A 20,588-nucleotide genomic window follows, 5' to 3' on the forward strand; every position below is an offset into this window, starting at 1 on the left:
AGAATATGTGTTTGTGTATGAGTGACCTTGCATGTAATTCAGGTCAACGCTAAAGACATTTATACTCCTTTTCACTTCATAAAGACAGAGACATCATACCATAAAAAAACAACACTAAAACTCTAGCTAAAAAGTAGCAACCTCCTGTAGTAGTGGTTTCTGTAAGCAAGCAGAACATCTGACAAGCACATGTCTCTCTTTACACAGCTCTTCTTTAATGTGCAGCTGAGGATCCACAAATAATAATGGGGCTATTAAAGAGCAGCTAGCAGGGTACACTGGAAAATAAACCAAAATATACAAGCTGGAAGTGGAAGTCGACATAAAAGGGCTCTTAGTACCAAATTTACTTCCATAATATGATATACGACTTACATACATACTGATGGCAAGAACAGAGACAATTTCAAAAACTCATATAAGCATGTTGTCCTTCATTTTTGAGCTCATTTATGATAGTTATGTGTTACTTAACCCAATAGTAAACAAATGCAGATCTTGTTTTTTTTAACATGTAAAATAAAACGGACTCATTTATCAGTTCTTACAATGCTGAAATCCATCATGTCTAGACGTTCTCTCTGTCATTTATTTGTCTATGCTGTCAGTCTGTAGTCACAGGACTGCGCAGCTCTGCACATGCTCAAAATGGCTGCCAGCATCGCATTGCAGTGGTCTTATGTAGAGATACTGAGTGGTGTTCTCTCGCTCGCTCCAGTCATGCATCATCCTGTTTACCATTACACATTAGCATTTTCTCATCAAATAATTTGAAGTGTGTGTGTATCAGTACATGTTTTAGTGCCACTGCATGATCAGGGCAATAATGTGTGTGTGAAGCAGAAAATGGGTCAGTGAATGAAAAAATAGTGTGCAGTGTCCCTGTTCATCCTGCAGCCAGTCCTTCTCCATCTCTTTCACTCTCAGTCCATTCACAATTCTGATGAAACAAAATCTGACATATCTGAGAATGCGTTCATTTGCTTTGCCAGTTCTTCTTCATCTGATAAAACACGGATTCAGTAAGGATGTTGCTGTATGCCGCTGTTATTTTGTTGCATTAGCCTCGCCTCACACACAAACCCTCCCTCCCCCGCGACTGCAGTCTGTGAGATCAGAGCACTTTCCTGTTTACTTCTCCTGACGCCATTCTAAAGGAGTGATTAAGAACATTATACAAGTTTAAATTTCACTGAAATATCCTGATGTGCCTAACACATATTAACATGCAGTAGATCTCAAAAAAATATTTAGATTCTTTAAAAAATATAGGGATAGTTCACCAAAAAAGGACAATTCTGTCATTTACTCACCCAGATTTATTTCAAACTTATATAAATGTCTTTGCTCTGCTGAACATAAAATAATATATTTGGAAGAATGTTTGTAACCAAGCAGACCTAATCCCACATTGACTAGTATTTTCCCCCTATGTGGTAGTCAATGGTGGATGAGGTCTGCATGGTTGCAAACATTCTTCCAAATATCTTCCTTCCTGTACAGAAGAGCAAAGACATGTATACAGGTTTGAAACAACTTGAGGGTGAATAAATGATGACATGATTTTCATTTTTGGGTGAACTATACCTTTAAGGCACACTGAATATGTATGAATGTCAATGTACTCTAGATGACAAACATCAAGTCAGTTGTCCTTCATTGGCCCCACTTTATATGGGTGGCCTTAATGTACTTACATCAAAAAAAGTACAATGTGTTTACTGTGTTCGTATTGTATTGCACAACACTTTTGCTAATATTGAGGTGGGATACGGGTAAAGTTAGGGACATGTGTGGGTGAGTTTAAGTGTAGGGTTAGGTGTAAGGGAAGTGTCAATGATGTAATTATGAATGTAACTATAGAAATTAAATACAGCTGTAATTATATGCAGGTATTTTTAAAAATGAAGGAACAATGCAAAACAATGTATGTGTAAAATCAGTGCACTGTATCAAATTATTAATGTAGTACATAAGGCCACCTAATAAAAATATAGATTTACTGTTCAATAAAAAAACATTAAAAAAACACCTTTGGTTCCTCTGCTGGGAGACTTGTGTGAACTGGTGAACGTCCACTAAAAATCACCATACTGATTTGAAGCAATTGAGCAATAATGATAGATAGAAAAGACCATGAAGCATTTTTGAGTCATTGAGTTATTAGATGCCTGATGATCAGAAATGTTTACGTGTAAATTAAATTACGAAATACTGTATAAGCAAGACTTTACAGGTCATGAAATCTCACCTCTGCACTAACATCTGGTTCCTCTGTATTCCTGTTTTGCTTTGGAACGGTCCTCGTACCACTTAAGTCGACACTTAAAACACTTTGACTAGAGGGCCGCAAAAACTTCAGATCACTCTTTCTGGAGTCAGTGGTTCCACAAACCTCATAATTGTACACGTGCTGTAAAGTTCCTGTGCCGCCTACGTCTGCGTAAAGAGGCGGATAATACGGAATAACTGGAAGATTCGCTCCAGATTTATAAAACATCCGCTCGCGTCTCCATCTGTAGCATTTGACTGACAGTATGGCGATGATCGACACGATAAAGAGAAACGAAACCACAGCCAAGGCCAAGACCAGATAGAAAGTCAGGTTTTCGTTGTATTCCTTGTCGTGCGTAAAGTCAGTGAACTCCGAGAGCACTTCAGGGAAGCTGTCCGCCACCGCCACGTTAACATTGACTGTAGCTGATCGAGAGGGCTGCCCGTTGTCCTCCACTACAACAGTGAGTCTTTGTTTGACAGCATCTTTATCTGTCACTTGACGAACAGTTCTTATTTCTCCATTCTGTAAGCCCACTTCAAACAGCGCCCTGTCTGTGGCTTTCTGCAGTTTATATGAGAGCCAGGCATTCTGACCAGAGTCCACATCCACAGCCACCACTTTAGTCACCAGATAACCCACATCTGCCGAACGAGGCACTATTTCAGCCACCACAGAAGCGCCTGACTGGAGCGGATACAGAACCTGAGGCGCGTTGTCATTCTGGTCCTGAATGATTATTTTCACGCTCGCGTTGCTGCTGAGAGGAGGAGAGCCTCCGTCCTGCGCTTTTACTGTGATTGTAAAGGATTTTAATTGTTCATAATCAAACGACTTTGTCGCATAAATCGTCCCACTGTCGGAGTTGATAGCAACAAAAGACGAAATTGGTGTGCCATTCAAATCATTATCTGAAATTAAGTAGGATACGCGTGCGTTTGCTCCCAAATCTGCGTCATGCGCTTTAACACTGAACAAAGACAGAGAGGGCGAATTATTCTCCATCACATACGCATTATATGATTCCTGCTCAAACTGGGGTGCATGATCATTTACATCAGTGATCTTTACGTTCAAAATCTTTTTACTAAACAAAGAAGGGCTGCCGCTGTCTTTGGCTGTGATGGTAATATTATACTCAGTGATGTCTTCTCTGTCTAGCTCGGAGTCCGTGACGATACTGTAATAATTAGTCAAAGATGATTCGATTTTAAAGGGAAGGTCTCTGTCAATAAAACAAGTAATCTTTCCGTTTTCTTCAGAATCACTGTCCTGTATATTTATCATGGCCACTACGGTTCCAAGTGGGGAATTCTCAGGAATACTGTTAGAGAAAGACATAAGGGTCATTTTTGGAGTGTTATCATTTACATCTGTTACTTCCACAATCACCTCAGAAGAATCTGATAAACCACCCTGATCTTTAGCTTGAATTTTAAACTCGTGTATTGCAGACTCTTCGAAATCAAGCTCACCTATTAATCTTATTTCACCACTGGACGGATCGACAGAAAACAGGTCTCGATTTTTGGGTGTGGTGTGTTCGAAATAATATCCAATTTGTCCATTTGAGACAGTATCCGCATCGGTTGCATTAACAATAACCAGCAACGATCCCTTTGCGGCGTTTTCTGGGATAGATATTCTGTATGTGCCTTTTTGGAAAACCGGAGCATTGTCGTTTATATCTAAAACAATAACGTGTATTTTCACCGTGCCAGTGCGTTTCGGGTTGCCTCCATCTGTTGCAGTTAAAGTCAAATATAAATCTTCTTGCTTCTCTCGGTCTAAAGGCGTTTGTAAAACAAGCTCGACGTTTTTACTGCTGCCAGACCGACTTTGAGTCTTTAGTGTAAAATGGTCAGTAGGATGAATTGAATAACTTTGAATACTATTACTTAGGACATCCGGATCGACTGCGCTATCCACAGTAAATCGCGCTCCGGTTGAAGCAGACTCGCTTATTTCCAATCTAATTTCACCTCTTGGAAATGCAGGACTGTTGTCATTAACATCCAATATTTCTAAGGTGATGCGATAGAGCTCGATAGGATTTTCTAAGATGACTTCAAAGCTCAGACTGCATGCGGACACAGCACCAGCGCACAAAAGCTCCCGGTCGATTCTCTCCTTAATAATGATGTGCCCTTTCTCCCGGTCCAGCTCAACATATTCCCGGCCACCTGCTGTAAAGATCCGCGCTTTCCCCGTTGTCAGCCTTTTAAGCTCAAGACCCAGATCTTTAACTATGTCTCCGACGAATGAACCGGGTGCCATCTCCTCTGGCACGGAGTAACGGACCTGTCCGAGCGCGCCACAGAGAAAGTGTGCACAGAAAAGCAGAACACAAGACGGCCATGCAGAACGACAATCCTTCCTCCTCATGTTGATGACGAAGCTTCGATTTATCTTTCACGGAAATATGAAATAAAATATCCACTCGATAGCGCAGACTATCTATCGAAGTCCAATAATTAAAGTGAAATCTAAAAATGAAACAAAGCATTAATACCGCCTGTTAAATGCGTCATCCAGGGTTTGCAGTGCGCAAGGCTTTGTACTAAATCCACAGCCTAAAGTGGCACGGAAGGCGTGTATGATGCATAAAATCAGCCAGATCTACCTTATCAACCAACAGCGACGCTTAGGGTTCGATCCAAGAACTGCAAATTGCTTCTCACAAGAGATGCTTATGAAAAAGGTGGAAGTGATGGAGCAAGGTGCAAGCGGCAACATCCACTTTTACGCACATCATTGTGAAAGGCCTACAATGGGAAAAAAAACTCTCTCTGTTTCTTTTGAAAACAAGCTGAAATAGTTGTATTTACTTTTGAACCGACAAAAGCCTATTGTAAGAAGTCAAAGGAATGCGTAAAACCCTATTCGCGCCCATACGCAATGTGTTTATTGTACACTTTGATAAATAATAGTATATTTCACAATGCTGCATGAACAAAACTCATCTAAAAAAATAAAAATAAACCCAATTTCATTCCACAAACCTCACCTGATTTTGTGTATCTCTTGATATCTGTTTATGATCCTGAATGTGATGCAGTGTCTGTGTCCCACTGGTGTCCAGACTAATGATGCTCTGACTACAGGGTCGTACAATTAGATCACTTTTTCTTGAGTCGGTGGTTCCACACACCTCATAATTGTACACATGCTGTAAAGTTCCTGTGCCGCCTACGTCTGCGTAAAGAGGCGGATAATACGGAATAACTGGAAGATTCGCTCCAGATTTATAAAACATCCGCTCGCGTCTCCATCTGTAGCATTTGACTGACAGTATGGCGATGATCGACACGATAAAGAGAAACGAAACCACAGCCAAGGCCAAGACCAGATAGAAAGTCAGGTTGTCGTTGTATTCCTTGTCGTGCGTAAAGTCAGTGAACTCCGAGAGCACTTCAGGGAAGCTGTCCGCCACCGCCACGTTAACATTGACTGTAGCTGATCGAGAGGGCTGCCCGTTGTCCTCCACTACAACAGTGAGTCTTTGTTTGACAGCATCTTTATCTGTCACTTGACGAACAGTTCTTATTTCTCCATTCTGTAAGCCCACTTCAAACAGCGCCCTGTCTGTGGCTTTCTGCAGTTTATATGAGAGCCAGGCATTCTGACCAGAGTCCACATCAACAGCCACCACTTTAGTCACCAGATAACCCACATCTGCCGAACGAGGCACTATTTCAGCCACCACAGAAGCGCCTGACTGGACCGGATACAGAACCTGAGGCGCGTTGTCATTCTGGTCCTGAATGATTATTTTCACGCTCGCGTTGCTGCTGAGAGGAGGAGAGCCTCCGTCCTGCGCTTTTACGCGAATGTTAAATTCTTTCGTTTGCTCATAATCAAAAGAACGGACAGCAAGGATCTCTCCGCTCTCTGCATTCACTGAAATATAGGTGGAGGCAGAGACGCCATTCACAAGAATATCCTCTAGAAAATATGAAACGCGCGCGTTATTGCCGGAGTCTTTGTCATGCGCTTTAACAGATAAAACAGAGACTCCTGGGGAATTATTTTCCATCACATAAGCGGTGTATGACTGACGCTGAAACACAGGGGCGTTGTCATTGACATCAGAGATTTTCAGTGTCAGTGTTTTATTAGTAGAGAAAGATGGAGAGCCCTCATCAATAGCAGTTATTGTGATATTATACTCTGATATTTCTTCACGGTCTAAAAACTGCTCAGTAACTAAAGTGTAGAAATTTGAGGAAGACGATTTGATGCGAAATGGCAAATCTGAATTAACTAAGCATTTAAATCGTCCGTTTTTACCGGAGTCTATATCTTTAACGTTGAGCATCGCAATCACTGTGTCTGGGGCGGAGTCCTCTGGGATGGGACTAGAAAAAGAGATAAGGCTGATAACAGGTGCATTGTCATTAACGTCAGTCAACTCAATGAGCACTTTACTATTATCCGTGAGTCCTCCCTTATCCATGGCCTCAAGATTCAGTTCGTATTGCTTTGATCTTTCATAATCCAACAGGCCATTTACGCAAATTTGCCCAGTGTTCTGATCGATTCTAAAAAGGTCTAAATCTTTCCCAGAGCTTTGTGAAAACGAATATGTCACCTCACCATTTGCTCCTTTGTCTTTGTCTGTAGCACTTACTGTCAGCACCACTGTACCTATCGCTGCGTTTTCTGCTAAAGAAACTCTGTACACCGACTGACTGAACGCGGGTGTATTGTCGTTTGCATCAATTACCGTGACGCTTATTTTAACTGTTCCGGATTTTTGAGGGCTCCCTCCATCAAATGCCGTCAGGGTTAATTTCAGTTCTTCATCTCTCTCCCTGTCTAACGGCGATTGCAAAATCATTTCTACGTATTTTGTGCCATCATTGCGCGACAACTCTTTCAATGCAAAATAATCAGTTGGTATGAGAGTATATCTTTGGAGAGTATTCAAGCCTACATCAGGATCGTGCGCACTGTCCAAAGAAAAACGAGCACCGGGTACGGCAAGCTCACTTATCTGAAAGTGTATCTCTTTTCTAGTAAATACAGGAGCATGATCGTTGATATCTAATATTTCTACATCAATTCTATGCAGCTCCATGGGGTTTTCTAGAATGATCTGAAAATGTAAGGAGCAGGGAGACACTTGCGCGCACAGCTCCTCTCTATCTATCCTCTCTTTCACTACCAGCGTCCCTTTATCCACATTCAGACCGATGTACTCACGACTGTCCTCCGTAAAGATCCGCGCTCGACCAGATTTCAGCCTCTTAACATCCAAACCGAGATCCTGAACGATATTTCCCACCAGCGAGCCCTTTGTCATCTCCTCTGGAATAGAATAACGGACCTGCCCGCGCGCGACGGCCATGACAAAGACGCAGAGCACGAGAGGCTGCATTAGCCATGAAGAAATCCGCGTCGAAGATGAGTCAAAACAACAAAGAACCGACATCATCCGCATCTTCTATTCCATGAGAAGACTATCCGAGTTTTTAGAAAGGGTGTAGGCTACAATATCAGTTATATAAAAAGAAGATCCAATCGACCGTCCAACGAGCTAATGTTAGAAAGAGCCTGTGTGGAATGAAAGAGATATTCTGCAGAATGTGATGTCAGAAAGTGGAGGAGGATCTAAAAACGAGTGTTTTAATCCCGAACATACTGACCAACAGCGGCACTTAGAGCTTAAAAGATATATTGCATTGAAAAATTGTTTAATAAATAACAAATCGTAATTAAAAAGCTATAAAAATAATAATCATAAATAATAAAATGCCATTTTAACGCAGATGTTGAATTGAACAAAATACTTACATAAAGGGACAAAGAATGTAGTCCAAAAGCAAAGTGGGAAATATAAAACTGCAATTTGTGTAAGGTAATGATTGACATTTAAATTGGAAAGCAGAAAATGTATATATTTATTCACTCGAGCTCACCTGATCAAAAGAACCGTCATTATTCAGTCTCTCTCTCTGCGCATGCGTAAGTGTCTGTGTCCCACTGGTGTCCAGACTAATGATGCTCTCACTGCAAGGTCTGACGTATTTCAGATCACTCTTTCTGGAGTCAGTGGTTCTGCAAACCTCATAATTGTACACGTGCTGTAAAGTTCCTGTGCCGCCTACGTCTGCGTAAAGAGGCGGATAATACGGAATAACTGGAAGATTCGCTCCAGATTTATAAAACATCCGCTCGCGTCTCCATCTGTAGCATTTGACTGACAGTATGGCGATAATCGACACGATAAAGAGAAACGAAACCACAGCCAAGGCCAAGACCAGATAGAAAGTCAGGTTGTCGTTGTATTCCTTGTCGTGCGTAAAGTCAGTGAACTCCGAGAGCACTTCAGGGAAGCTGTCCGCCACCGCCACGTTAACATTGACTGTAGCTGATCGAGAGGGCTGCCCGTTGTCCTCCACTACAACAGTGAGTCTTTGTTTGACAGCATCTTTATCTGTGACTTGACGAACAGTTCTTATTTCTCCATTCTGTAAGCCCACTTCAAACAGCGCCCTGTCTGTGGCTTTCTGCAGTTTATATGAGAGCCAGGCATTCTGACCAGAGTCCACATCAACAGCCACCACTTTAGTCACCAGATAACCCACATCTGCCGAACGAGGCACTATTTCAGCCACCACAGAAGCGCCTGACTGGACCGGATACAGAACCTGAGGCGCGTTGTCATTCTGGTCCTGAATGATTATTTTCACGCTCGCGTTGCTGCTGAGAGGAGGAGAGCCTCCGTCCTGCGCTTTTACGCGAATGTTAAATTCTTTCGTTTGCTCATAATCAAAAGAACGGACAGCAAGGATCTCTCCGCTCTCTGCATTCACTGAAATATAGGTGGAGGCAGAGACGCCATTCACAAGAATATCCTCTAGAAAATATGAAACACGCGCGTTATTGCCGGAGTCTTTGTCATGCGCTTTAACAGATAAAACAGAGACTCCGGGGGAATTATTTTCCATCACATAAGCGGTGTATGACTGACGCTGAAACACAGGAGCATTGTCATTGACATCAGAGATTTTCAGTGTCAGTGTTTTATTAGTAGAGAAAGATGGAGAGCCCTCATCAGTAGCAGTTATTGTGATATTATACTCTGACATTTTTTCACGGTCTAAAAACTGATCGGTAATCAAACTGTAGAAATTATGTACAGATGACTTTACCTTAAAAGGCAAATCTGTGGCAATTGAACATTTAACCTGTCCGTTTCTTCCAGAATCTAAATCTTTGACATTCAGCATCGCTATCACAGTCTCCGGTGCTGCGTCCTCGGGTATTGGGTTAGAAAATGAAATCACGCTAATGACAGGGGGGTTGTCATTTACATCTGTAATGTCAATTATAACTTTACTAGAGTCAGTTAAACCACCTTTGTCTGTAGCATCTATGTTTAACTCAAACTGCCTCGCCTTCTCGAAATCCAGACCCCCCTGCACGGTAATTTCACCTGTATTCGCGTCAATGTGGAATAAATCAAGGGCTTTTCCTGAACTGCGTGAAAAAGAATATGTGATCTCACCGTTTGCACCTTGGTCATTATCAGTGGCGCTTACCTTGATTACTACAGCACCATTCGGTGAATTTTCAAGTAAAGAAACACGGTACACAGGCAGACTGAAAACAGGGGCGTTATCGTTTGCGTCTAGGACCGTGACGCTTATCCTGACAGTGCCAGTTCTCTGCGGATTGCCGCCATCAAATGCTGTAAGGGTTAACTTGTGTTCCTGCTGAGTCTCTCTGTCTAATGTTAATTTAAGAACCATTTCGACGTATTTTGAGCCATCGTTTCGCGATAGAACCTTCAAATCAAAATGATCTGTTGGATTTAACGTGTATGACTTGAGCGCGTTAGTGCCAGTATCAGGATCCTGGGCGCTGTCTAATGAAAACCGAGCCCCGGGAAGTGCAGATTCACTTATTTGAAAATCAATTTCCTTTCTGGCAAAAACAGGAGCATGATCATTGATATCTAATATTTCTACATCAATTCTATGCAGCTCCATGGGGTTTTCTAGAATGATCTGAAAATGTAAGGAGCAGGGAGACACTTGCGCGCACAGCTCCTCTCTATCTATCCTCTCTTTCACTACCAGCGTCCCTTTATCCACATTCAGACCGATGTACTCACGACTGTCCTCCGTAAAGATCCGCGCTCGACCAGATTTCAGCCTCTTAACATCCAAACCGAGATCCTGAACGATATTTCCCACCAGCGAGCCCTTTGTCATCTCCTCTGGAATAGAATAACGGACCTGCCCGCGCGCGACGGCCATGACAAAGACGCAGAGCACGAGAGGCTGCATTAGCCATGAAGAAATCCGCGTCGAAGATGCGTCAAAACAACAAAGAACCGACATCATCCACATCTTCTATTCCATCAGAGGAAAAGACAAAGAAGAAACGATTCAGAAAGGTTGAAATATATCAAAGTTCACCCGAAAACACTGGGCAGTGAATGTCTCGATGTTCAGTGTTAAAAAGAGACCGTCTGAATGAGAGAGATATTCTGCAGAATGTGATGTCAGAAAGTGGAGGAGGATCTAAAACGAGTGTTTAAATCCCGAACATACTGACCAACAGCGGCACTTAGTGCATCAGAGAAATATTACACAGAAAAATACTGTTGAAGACAAATACAAAAACTATATCAACTGCGATCTTGTTGTATATATTCTGCATCAAACTGCTGAAATATAAATAAAACCTCGGCAATAAAAACCTCTTATAGTTGAATACGTGTACACTGGACAAATACATATTTTTAAAAGACATTTGCTATTAAATATCGAAAAGTAAAGATGAAAAAGTGTGGAAAATGTAGTCACCGATATGTTAAGTGAAGTAAATTTCAACTACAGATGGAAAAAATTTAACTATTAATCGGACAAATATAAATAAATAAATAAATAAATAGAGTGCATATTAGTAAAAATAAGGAAGTCAGAAGAATTAAAATAACATTTAAATAGAAAGCAGAAAATAATATTCAGAGCCTTTCACATCGAGCTCACCTGATCAAAAGAACCGTCATTATTCAGTCTCTCTCTCTGCGCATGCGTGAGTGTCTGTGTCCCACTGGTGTCCAGACTAATGATGCTCTCACTACAAGGTCTGACATATTTCAGATCACTCTTTCTGGAGTCAGTGGTTCTGCAAACCTCATAATTGTACACGTGCTGTAAAGTTCCTGTGCCGCCTACGTCTGCGTAAAGAGGCGGATAATACGGAATAACTGGAAGATTCGCTCCAGATTTATAAAACATCCGCTCGCGTCTCCATCTGTAGCATTTGACTGACAGTATGGCGATAATCGACACGATAAAGAGAAACGAAACCACAGCCAAGGCCAAGACCAGATAGAAAGTCAGGTTGTCGTTGTATTCCTTGTCGTGCGTAAAGTCAGTGAACTCCGAGAGCACTTCAGGGAAGCTGTCCGCCACCGCCACGTTAACATTGACTGTAGCTGATCGAGAGGGCTGCCCGTTGTCCTCCACTACAACAGTGAGTCTTTGTTTGACAGCATCTTTATCTGTCACTTGACGAACAGTTCTTATTTCTCCATTCTGTAAGCCCACTTCAAACAGCGCCCTGTCTGTGGCTTTCTGCAGTTTATATGAGAGCCAGGCATTCTGACCAGAGTCCACATCAACAGCCACCACTTTAGTCACCAGATAACCCACATCTGCCGAACGAGGCACTATTTCAGCCACCACAGAAGCGCCTGACTGGACCGGATACAGAACCTGAGGCGCGTTGTCATTCTGGTCCTGAATGATTATTTTCACGCTCGCGTTGCTGCTGAGAGGAGGAGAGCCTCCGTCCTGCGCTTTTACGCGAATGTTAAATTCTTTCGTTTGCTCATAATCAAAAGAACGAACAGCAAGGATCTCTCCGCTCTCTGCATTCACTGAAATATAGGTGGAGGCAGAGACGCCATTCACAAGAATATCCTCTAGAAAATATGAAACGCGCGCGTTATTGCCGGAGTCTTTGTCATGCGCTTTAACAGATAAAACAGAGACTCCGGGGGAATTATTTTCCATCACATAAGCGGTGTATGACTGACGCTGAAACACAGGGGCGTTGTCATTGACATCAGAGATTTTCAGTGTCAGTGTTTTATTAGTAGAGAAAGATGGAGAGCCCTCATCAGTAGCAGTTATTGTGATATTATATTCAGATATTGCTTCTCGATTTAATAACCGTTCAGTGACTAAACTATAAAAATTGCTGGTCGATGATTTAATTCTAAAGGGTAAGTCTGCAGCAATAGAACATTTAACCTGTCCATTTCTCCCTGAATCTAAATCTTTGACATTCAGCATCGCTATCACAGTCTCCGGTGCTGCGTCCTCAGGTATTGTGTTAGAAAATGACATCACGCTTATGACAGGGGGGTTGTCGTTTACATCAGTAATTTCAATAAGTACTTTGCAAGTATCTGTTAAACCACCCTTATCCGTCGCTTCTATGTCTAACTCGTGGTATTTAGATATCTCAAAATCTAAATCACCTTTAACTCTGATCTCCCCGTTTAACGATCCGATGCTGAAAATATTTGAAACACCACGGCTGCTTTGAGACAAATAATATTCAATAACTCCGTTTGCACCCTCGTCTGCATCCGTGGCGGATACTGTAATGAAATTAGAGTCCAAAGGGGTGTTTTCGGGCAAACTAACTCGATAAACAGATTGGGTGAATGACGGAGCGTTGTCGTTTGCATCAAGAACAACAATATTTATCTTAACAGCGCCAGATTTAGCTGGACTGCCTCCATCGTATGCGGTTAAAATCAATTTATGATCACTTTGTTTCTCTCGGTCTAAGTGAGCCTGCAGCACCATCTCTACGTATTTAGTGCCATCAGGGCGAGACAACGATTTTAGTGTGAAATAATCGCTGGGATTGAGTTTATACGTCTGAAGTGTATTAAGACCTACATCTGGATCTTTAGCGCTTTCCAATGAATATCGAGCTCCAGGAATGGCAGATTCAGTTATTTGAAAATCAATTTCTTTTCTATCGAATGTAGGAGCATTATCATTAATATCTAATATTTCTACATCAATTCTATGCAGCTCCATGGGGTTTTCTAGAATGATCTGAAAATGTAAGGAGCAGGGAGACACTTGCGCGCACAGCTCCTCTCTATCTATCCTCTCTTTCACTACCAGCGTCCCTTTATCCACATTCAGACCGATGTACTCACGACTGTCCTCCGTAAAGATCCGCGCTCGACCAGATTTCAGCCTCTTAACATCCAAACCGAGATCCTGAACGATATTTCCCACCAGCGAGCCCTTTGTCATCTCCTCTGGAATAGAATAACGGACCTGCCCGCGCGCGACGGCCATGACAAAGACGCAGAGCACGAGAGGCTGCATTAGCCATGAAGAAATCCGCGTCGAAGGTGCGTCAAAACAACAAAGAACCGACATCATCCGCATCTTCTATTCCATCAGAGGAAAAGACAAAGAAGAAACGATTCAGAAAGGTTGAAATATATCAAAGTTCACCCGAAAACACTGGGCAGTGAATGTCTCGATGTTCAGTGTTAAAAAAAGACCGTCTGAATGAGAGAGATATTCTGCAGAATGTGATGTCAGAAAGTGGAGGAGGATCTAAAAACGAGTGTTTAAATCCCGAACATACTGACCAACAGCGGCACTTAGTGCATCAGAGAAATATTACACAGAAAAATACTGTTGAAGACAAATACAAAAACTATATCAACTGCGATCTTGTTGTATATATTCTGCGTTACACAGCTGAAATATAAATAAAAAATATTTGAAACGAACACCTAAAATATGATGAAATTAAAATGGTCAAAAGCAAAATAGAAAATCTAAAATAGCCTTTAAATAATGCAGGAACACTTCATTACGACTCACCCATGCGCGAAATAAAAACCTCTCATACTTGAATGAGTGTAATATGGACAAATATATTTTTAAAAGACATATATTATTAAATATTGAAAAGTAAAGACAAAAGTGTGAAAAATGTAGTCACCGATATGTCAAGTGAAGTAAATTTCAACTACAGCTGCCAGAGTTTAACTAATAATTGGAAGAAAAAATAAAAATAAAAATACAGTGCACATTCATAAAAATGAGGAAGTTAGAAAAATAAAAATAACATTTAAATAGAAAACAGAAAATAATATTCAGAGCCATTCACTCGAGCTCACCTGATCAAAAGAACCGTCATTATTCAGTCTCTCTCTCTGCGCATGCGTGAGTGTCTGTGTCCCACTGGTGTCCAGACTAATGATGCTCTCACTGCAAGGTCTGACGTATTTCAAATCACTCTTTCTGGAGTCAGTGGTTCTGCAAACCTCATAATTGTACACGTGCTGTAAAGTTCCTGTGCCGCCTACGTCTGCGTAAAGAGGCGGATAATACGGAATAACTGGAAGATTCGCTCCAGATTTATAAAACATCCGCTCGCGTCTCCATCTGTAGCATTTGACCGACAATATGGCGATGATCGACACGATAAAGAGAAACGAAACCACAGCCAAGGCCAAGACCAGATAGAAAGTCAGGTTGTCGTTGTATTCCTTGTCGTGCGTAAAGTCAGTGAACTCCGAGAGCACTTCAGGGAAGCTGTCCGCCACCGCCACGTTAACATTGACTGTAGCTGATCGAGAGGGCTGCCCGTTGTCCTCCACTACAACAGTGAGTCTTTGTTTGACAGCATCTTTATCTGTGACTTGACGAACAGTTCTTATTTCTCCATTCTGTAAGCCCACTTTAAACAGCGCCCTGTCTGTGGCTTTCTGCAGTTTATATGAGAGCCAGGCATTCTGACCAGAGTCCACATCAACAGCCACCACTTTAGTCACCAGATAACCCACATCTGCCGAACGAGGCACTATTTCAGCCACCACAGAAGCGCCTGACTGGACCGGGTACAGAACCTGAGGCGCGTTGTCATTCTGGTCCTGAATGATTATTTTCACGCTCGCGTTGCTGCTGAGAGGAGGAGAGCCTCCGTCCTGCGCTTTTACGCGAATGTTAAATTCTTTCGTTTGCTCATAATCAAAAGAACGAACAGCAAGGATCTCTCCGCTCTCTGCATTCACTGAAATATAGGTGGAGGCAGAGACGCCATTCACAAGAATATCCTCTAGAAAATATGAAACGCGCGCGTTATTGCCGGAGTCTTTGTCATGCGCTTTAACAGATAAAACAGAGACACCGGGAGAATTATTTTCCATCACATAAGCGGTGTATGACTGACGCTGAAACACAGGGGCGTTGTCATTGACATCAGAGATTTTCAGTGTCAGTGTTTTATTAGTAGAGAAAGATGGAGAGCCCTCATCAATAGCAGTTATTGTGATATTATACTCTGATATTTTTTCACGGTCTAATAACTGATCGGTTGTCACACTATAGAAATTCTGGGCAGATGATTTTATTTTGAATGGCAAATTTGGACCAATTGAACATTTAACCTGTCCGTTTCTTCCAGAATCTAAATCCTTCACATTCAGCATTGCTATCACAGTCTCCGGTGCTGCGTCCTCGGGTATTGGGTTAGAAAATGAAATGACGCTTATGATAGGTGCATTGTCATTAACGTCAATTAGTTCAATAATAACTTTACTGGAATCGGTCAAGCCACCTTTATCTGTTGCTTCAACATGTAATTGAAAATGTTTAGATTTTTCGAAATCCAGGTCACCGTTAACAGTGATGCCACCACTTTCTGGATCTATATTGAATAGCTCCAAAGCTTTTCCTGATGTTTGTGAGAAGGAATACGTCAATTCAGAATTTGTTCCTTTGTCTTTATCAGTTGCAGTCACACTCACTATATCAGTGCCCTTTGGTGAATTCTCAAGTAAAGAAACTCTATATACAGGGAGACTAAATACAGGAGCATTGTCATTTGCATCGATTACAAGAACGGTTATTTTAATAGTGCCTGATTTCTGCGGACTGCCGCCATCAAACGCCGTCAATATTAATTTATGCTCCTCTCGATTTTCTCTATCTAGTGGCGTCTGTAGAATCATTTCAGCATATTTCAATCCATCATTTCCCATCTGTTCTTTCAGAGAAAAATAATCACTTGGACTCAGCATGTATCTCTGAAGGGTATTTAAACCTACATCGGAATCTTGAGCATTATCTAAAGAAAATTTTGCTCCAGGAACAGCTAGCTCACTTATTTGAAAGCTTATTTCCTTTCTAACAAAAACTGGAGCATGATCGTTGATATCTAATATTTCCACATCAATTCTATGCAGCTCCATGGGGTTTTCGAGAATGATCTGAAAATGTAAGGAGCAGGGAGACACTTGCGCGCACAGCTCCTCTCTATCTATTCTCTCTTTCACTACCAGCGTCCCTTTATCCACATTCAGACCGATGTACTCACGACTGTCCTCCGTAAAGATCCGCGCTCGACCAGATTTCAGCCTCTTAACATCCAAACCGAGATCCTGAACGATATTTCCCACCAGCGAGCCCTTTGTCATCTCCTCTGGAATAGAATAACGGACCTGCCCGCGCGCGACGGCCATGACAAAGACGCAGAGCACGAGAGGCTGCATTAGCCATGAAGAAATCCGCGTCGAAGATGCGTCAAAACAACAAAGAACCGACATCATCCACATCTTCTATTCCATCAGAAGAAAAGACAAAGAAGAAACGATCGAGAATGGGTAAAATATATCAAAGTTCACCCGAAAACACTGGGCAGCTAATGTCTCGATGTTCAGTGTTAAAAAGAGACCGTCTGAATGAGAGAGATATTCTGCAGAATGTGATGTCAGAAAGTGGAGGAGGATCTAAAAACGAGTGTTTTAATCCCGAACATACTGACCAACAGCGGCACTTAGTGCATCAGAGAAATATTACACAGAAAAATACTGTTGAAGACAAATAGAAAAACTATATGAACTGCGATCTTGTTGTATATATTCTGCATCAAACTGCTGAAATATAAATAAAACCTCGGCAATAAAAACCTCTTATAGTTGAATACGTGTACACTGGACAAATACATATTTTTAAAAGACATTTGCTATTAAATATTGAAAAGTAAAGATGAAAAAGTGTGAAACATTTAGTCACCGAAATTATAGGTGCAGTAAATTTCAACTACAGCTGGCAGAGTTTAACTATTAATCGGACAAATATAAATAAATAAATAAATAAATAGAGTGCATATTAGTAAAAATGAGGAAGTCAGAAAAAAAATATTTAAATAGAAAACAGAAAATCATATTTAGAGCCATTCACTCGAGCTCACCTGATCAAAAGAACCGTCATTATTCAGTCTCTCTCTCTGCGCATGCGTGAGTGTCTGTGTCCCACTGGTGTCCAGACTAATGATGCTCTCACTGCAAGGTCTGACGTATTTCAGATCACTCTTTCTGGAGTCAGTGGTTCTGCAAACCTCATAATTGTACACGTGCTGTAAAGTTCCTGTGCCGCCTACGTCTGCGTAAAGAGGCGGATAATACGGAATAACTGGAAGATTCGCTCCAGATTTATAAAACATCCGCTCGCGTCTCCATCTGTAGCATTTGACTGACAGTATGGCGATGATCGACACGATAAAGAGAAACGAAACCACAGCCAAGGCCAAGACCAGATAGAAAGTCAGGTTGTCGTTGTATTCCTTGTCGTGCGTAAAGTCAGTGAACTCCGAGAGCACTTCAGGGAAGCTGTCCGCCACCGCCACGTTAACATTGACTGTAGCTGATCGAGAGGGCTGCCCGTTGTCCTCCACTACAACAGTGAGTCTTTGTTTGACAGCATCTTTATCTGTGACTTGACGAACAGTTCTTATTTCTCCATTCTGTAAGCCCACTTCAAACAGCGCCCTGTCTGTGGCTTTCTGCAGTTTATATGAGAGCCAGGCATTCTGACCAGAGTCCACATCAACAGCCACCACTTTAGTCACCAGATAACCCACATCTGCCGAACGAGGCACTATTTCAGCCACCACAGAAGCGCCTGACTGGACCGGATACAGAACCTGAGGCGCGTTGTCATTCTGGTCCTGAATGATTATTTTCACGCTCGCGTTGCTGCTGAGAGGAGGAGAGCCTCCGTCCTGCGCTTTTACGCGAATGTTAAATTCTTTCGTTTGCTCATAATCAAAAGAACGAACAGCAAGGATCTCTCCGCTCTCTGCATTCACTGAAATATAGGTGGAGGCGGAGACGCCATTCACAAGAATATCCTCTAGAAAATATGAAACGCGCGCGTTATTGCCGGAGTCTTTGTCGTGCGCTTTAACAGATAAAACAGAGACTCCGGGGGAATTATTTTCCATCACATAAGCGGTGTATGACTGACGCTGAAACACAGGGGCGTTGTCATTGACATCAGAGATTTTCAGTGTCAGTGTTTTATTAGTAGAGAAAGATGGAGAGCCCTCATCAATAGCAGTTATTGTAATATTATACTCTGATATCATCTCCCGATCCAAAAGCTCATCAGTTACTAAACTGTAGAAATTTGGTGTTGATGACTTTATTTTAAACGGTAAATTGTGAGTAATGAAGCATTTAACTATTCCGTTCTTACCCGAATCTAAATCTTTTACATTCAGCATTGCTATTACAGTCTCTGATGCTGAATTCTCCGGCACTGGGTTTGAAAATGAAATTACACTTATTATAGGAGCATTGTCATTTATATCAGTAATTTCAATATGCACTTTGCTGGTATCTCGTAATCCTCCTTTGTCTGTTGCTTCCACAGATAATTCATATTTTTTGGATTTCTCGAAATCTAAAGGACCATTAACTGTAATATTTCCAGAACTGGGATTAATGTTAAAACGGCCAGAAGAGCTTTCACTGCTTTGAGAAAAAGAATACGTAACCTCTCCATTAGATCCCATGTCTCCATCAGTTGCACTAACCTGTAACACAGTGGATCCTTTAGGAAAATTCTCTGGAATTGAAGCTCTATAGACTGACTGGCTAAAAACAGGCGCATTGTCATTTGCATCTAAAACAATTACATTAATCTTGATAGTGCCCGTTTTTTGAGGGTTTCCGCCATCGAATGCAGTTAAGATCAATTTATGTTCCTCTGCCGTTTCTCTATCTAATGTTTTTTGCAAAATAATCTCTATGTACTTTGTTTCGTCGAGATGAGCAGGTATTTTAACTGTGAAATGATCGGATGGAGTTAATTTATATGTCTGAAGAGAATTTAGACCTACATCAGGATCATTAGCGCTATCGATTGAATATCGAGCACCAGATAAAGCAGATTCACTCATTTGAAAGGTAATCTCATTTTTCTTAAAAACAGGAGCATGATCGTTGATATCTAATATTTCTACATCAATTCTATGCAGCTCCATGGGGTTTTCTAGAATGATCTGAAAATGTAAGGAGCAGGGAGACACTTGCGCGCACAGCTCCTCTCTATCTATCCTCTCTTTCACTACCAGCGTCCCTTTATCCACATTCAGACCGATGTACTCACGACTGTCCTCCGTAAAGATCCGCGCTCGACCAGATTTCAGCCTCTTAACATCCAAACCGAGATCCTGAACGATATTTCCCACCAGCGAGCCCTTTGTCATCTCCTCTGGAATAGAATAACGGACCTGCCCGCGCGCGACGGCCATGACAAAGACGCAGAGCACGAGAGGCTGCATTAGCCATGAAGAAATCCGCGTCGAAGATGAGTCAAAACAACAAAGAACCGACATCATCCACATCTTCTATTCCACCAGAAGAAAAGACAAAAAAGAAACGATCGAGAATGGGTGAAATATATCAAACTTCACCCGAAAACACTGGGCAGCGAATGTCTCGATGTTCAGTGTTAAAAAGAGACCGTCTGAATGAGAGAGATATTCTGCAGAATGTGATGTCAGAAAGTGGAGGAGGATCTAAAACGAGTGTTTAAATCCCGAACATACTGACCAACAGCGGCACTTAGTGCATCAGAGAAATATTACACAGAAAAATACTGTTGAAGACAAATACAAAAACTATATCAACTGCGATCTTGTTGTATATATTCTGCATCAAACTGCTGAAATATAAACAAAACCTCGGCAATAAAAACCTCTTATAGTTGAATAAGTGTACACTGGACAAATACATATTTTTAAAAGACATTTGCTATTAAACATTGAAATGTTAAGATGAAAAAGTGTGAAACATTTAGTCACCGAAATTATAGGTGCAGAACATTTCTACAACAGCTGGCAGAGTTTAACTATTTATCGGACAAATATAAATAAAAAATAGAGTGCAAATTAATACAAATGAGGAAGTCAGAAAAATAAAAATCACATTTAAATAGAAAACAGAAAATAA

At 41.5% G+C, this 20,588-nt stretch overlaps 3 protein-coding genes across 26 annotated transcripts in view; all 3 read right to left on the reverse strand.

Annotated features, from left to right (window-relative positions):
- Positions 1-20,588, reverse strand: part of LOC137092613 (protocadherin gamma-A11-like) — a 199,688-nt gene that overhangs the window by 30,015 nt on the left and 149,085 nt on the right. Inside the window, exon 1 of one of the 24 annotated variants that reach the window (XM_067456917.1) lies at positions 11,281-13,761. The exons of 20 other annotated variants lie outside the window; for them this stretch is intronic. In XM_067456917.1, coding sequence (XP_067313018.1) covers positions 11,281-13,719 — 2,439 coding nt within the window. In that variant the 5' untranslated portion in view covers positions 13,720-13,761. Of the gene's footprint in view, positions 1-2,251; positions 5,141-5,282; positions 7,432-8,196; positions 10,786-11,280; positions 13,762-20,588 lie in introns of those variants that run through there. 3 more of the 24 variants (XM_067456916.1, XM_067456939.1, XM_067456923.1) reach the window with 3 other exon arrangements.
- LOC137092615 (protocadherin gamma-A1-like) lies at positions 14,427-17,321 on the reverse strand. The gene has a single exon (XM_067456944.1). It carries the CDS (start codon positions 16,902-16,904, stop codon positions 14,442-14,444), a length of 2,463 nt encoding a protein of 820 aa, XP_067313045.1. The 5' UTR covers positions 16,905-17,321; the 3' UTR covers positions 14,427-14,441.
- LOC137092614 (protocadherin gamma-A11-like) lies at positions 17,504-20,007 on the reverse strand. Its single transcript, XM_067456943.1, has one exon. The coding sequence runs from the start codon at positions 19,979-19,981 to the stop codon at positions 17,519-17,521; it is 2,463 nt and encodes an 820-aa protein (XP_067313044.1). The 5' UTR covers positions 19,982-20,007; the 3' UTR covers positions 17,504-17,518.

This window comes from Pseudorasbora parva, chromosome 11, assembly GCF_024679245.1.
Source record: "Pseudorasbora parva isolate DD20220531a chromosome 11, ASM2467924v1, whole genome shotgun sequence".
NCBI lineage: Eukaryota > Metazoa > Chordata > Actinopteri > Cypriniformes > Gobionidae > Pseudorasbora > Pseudorasbora parva.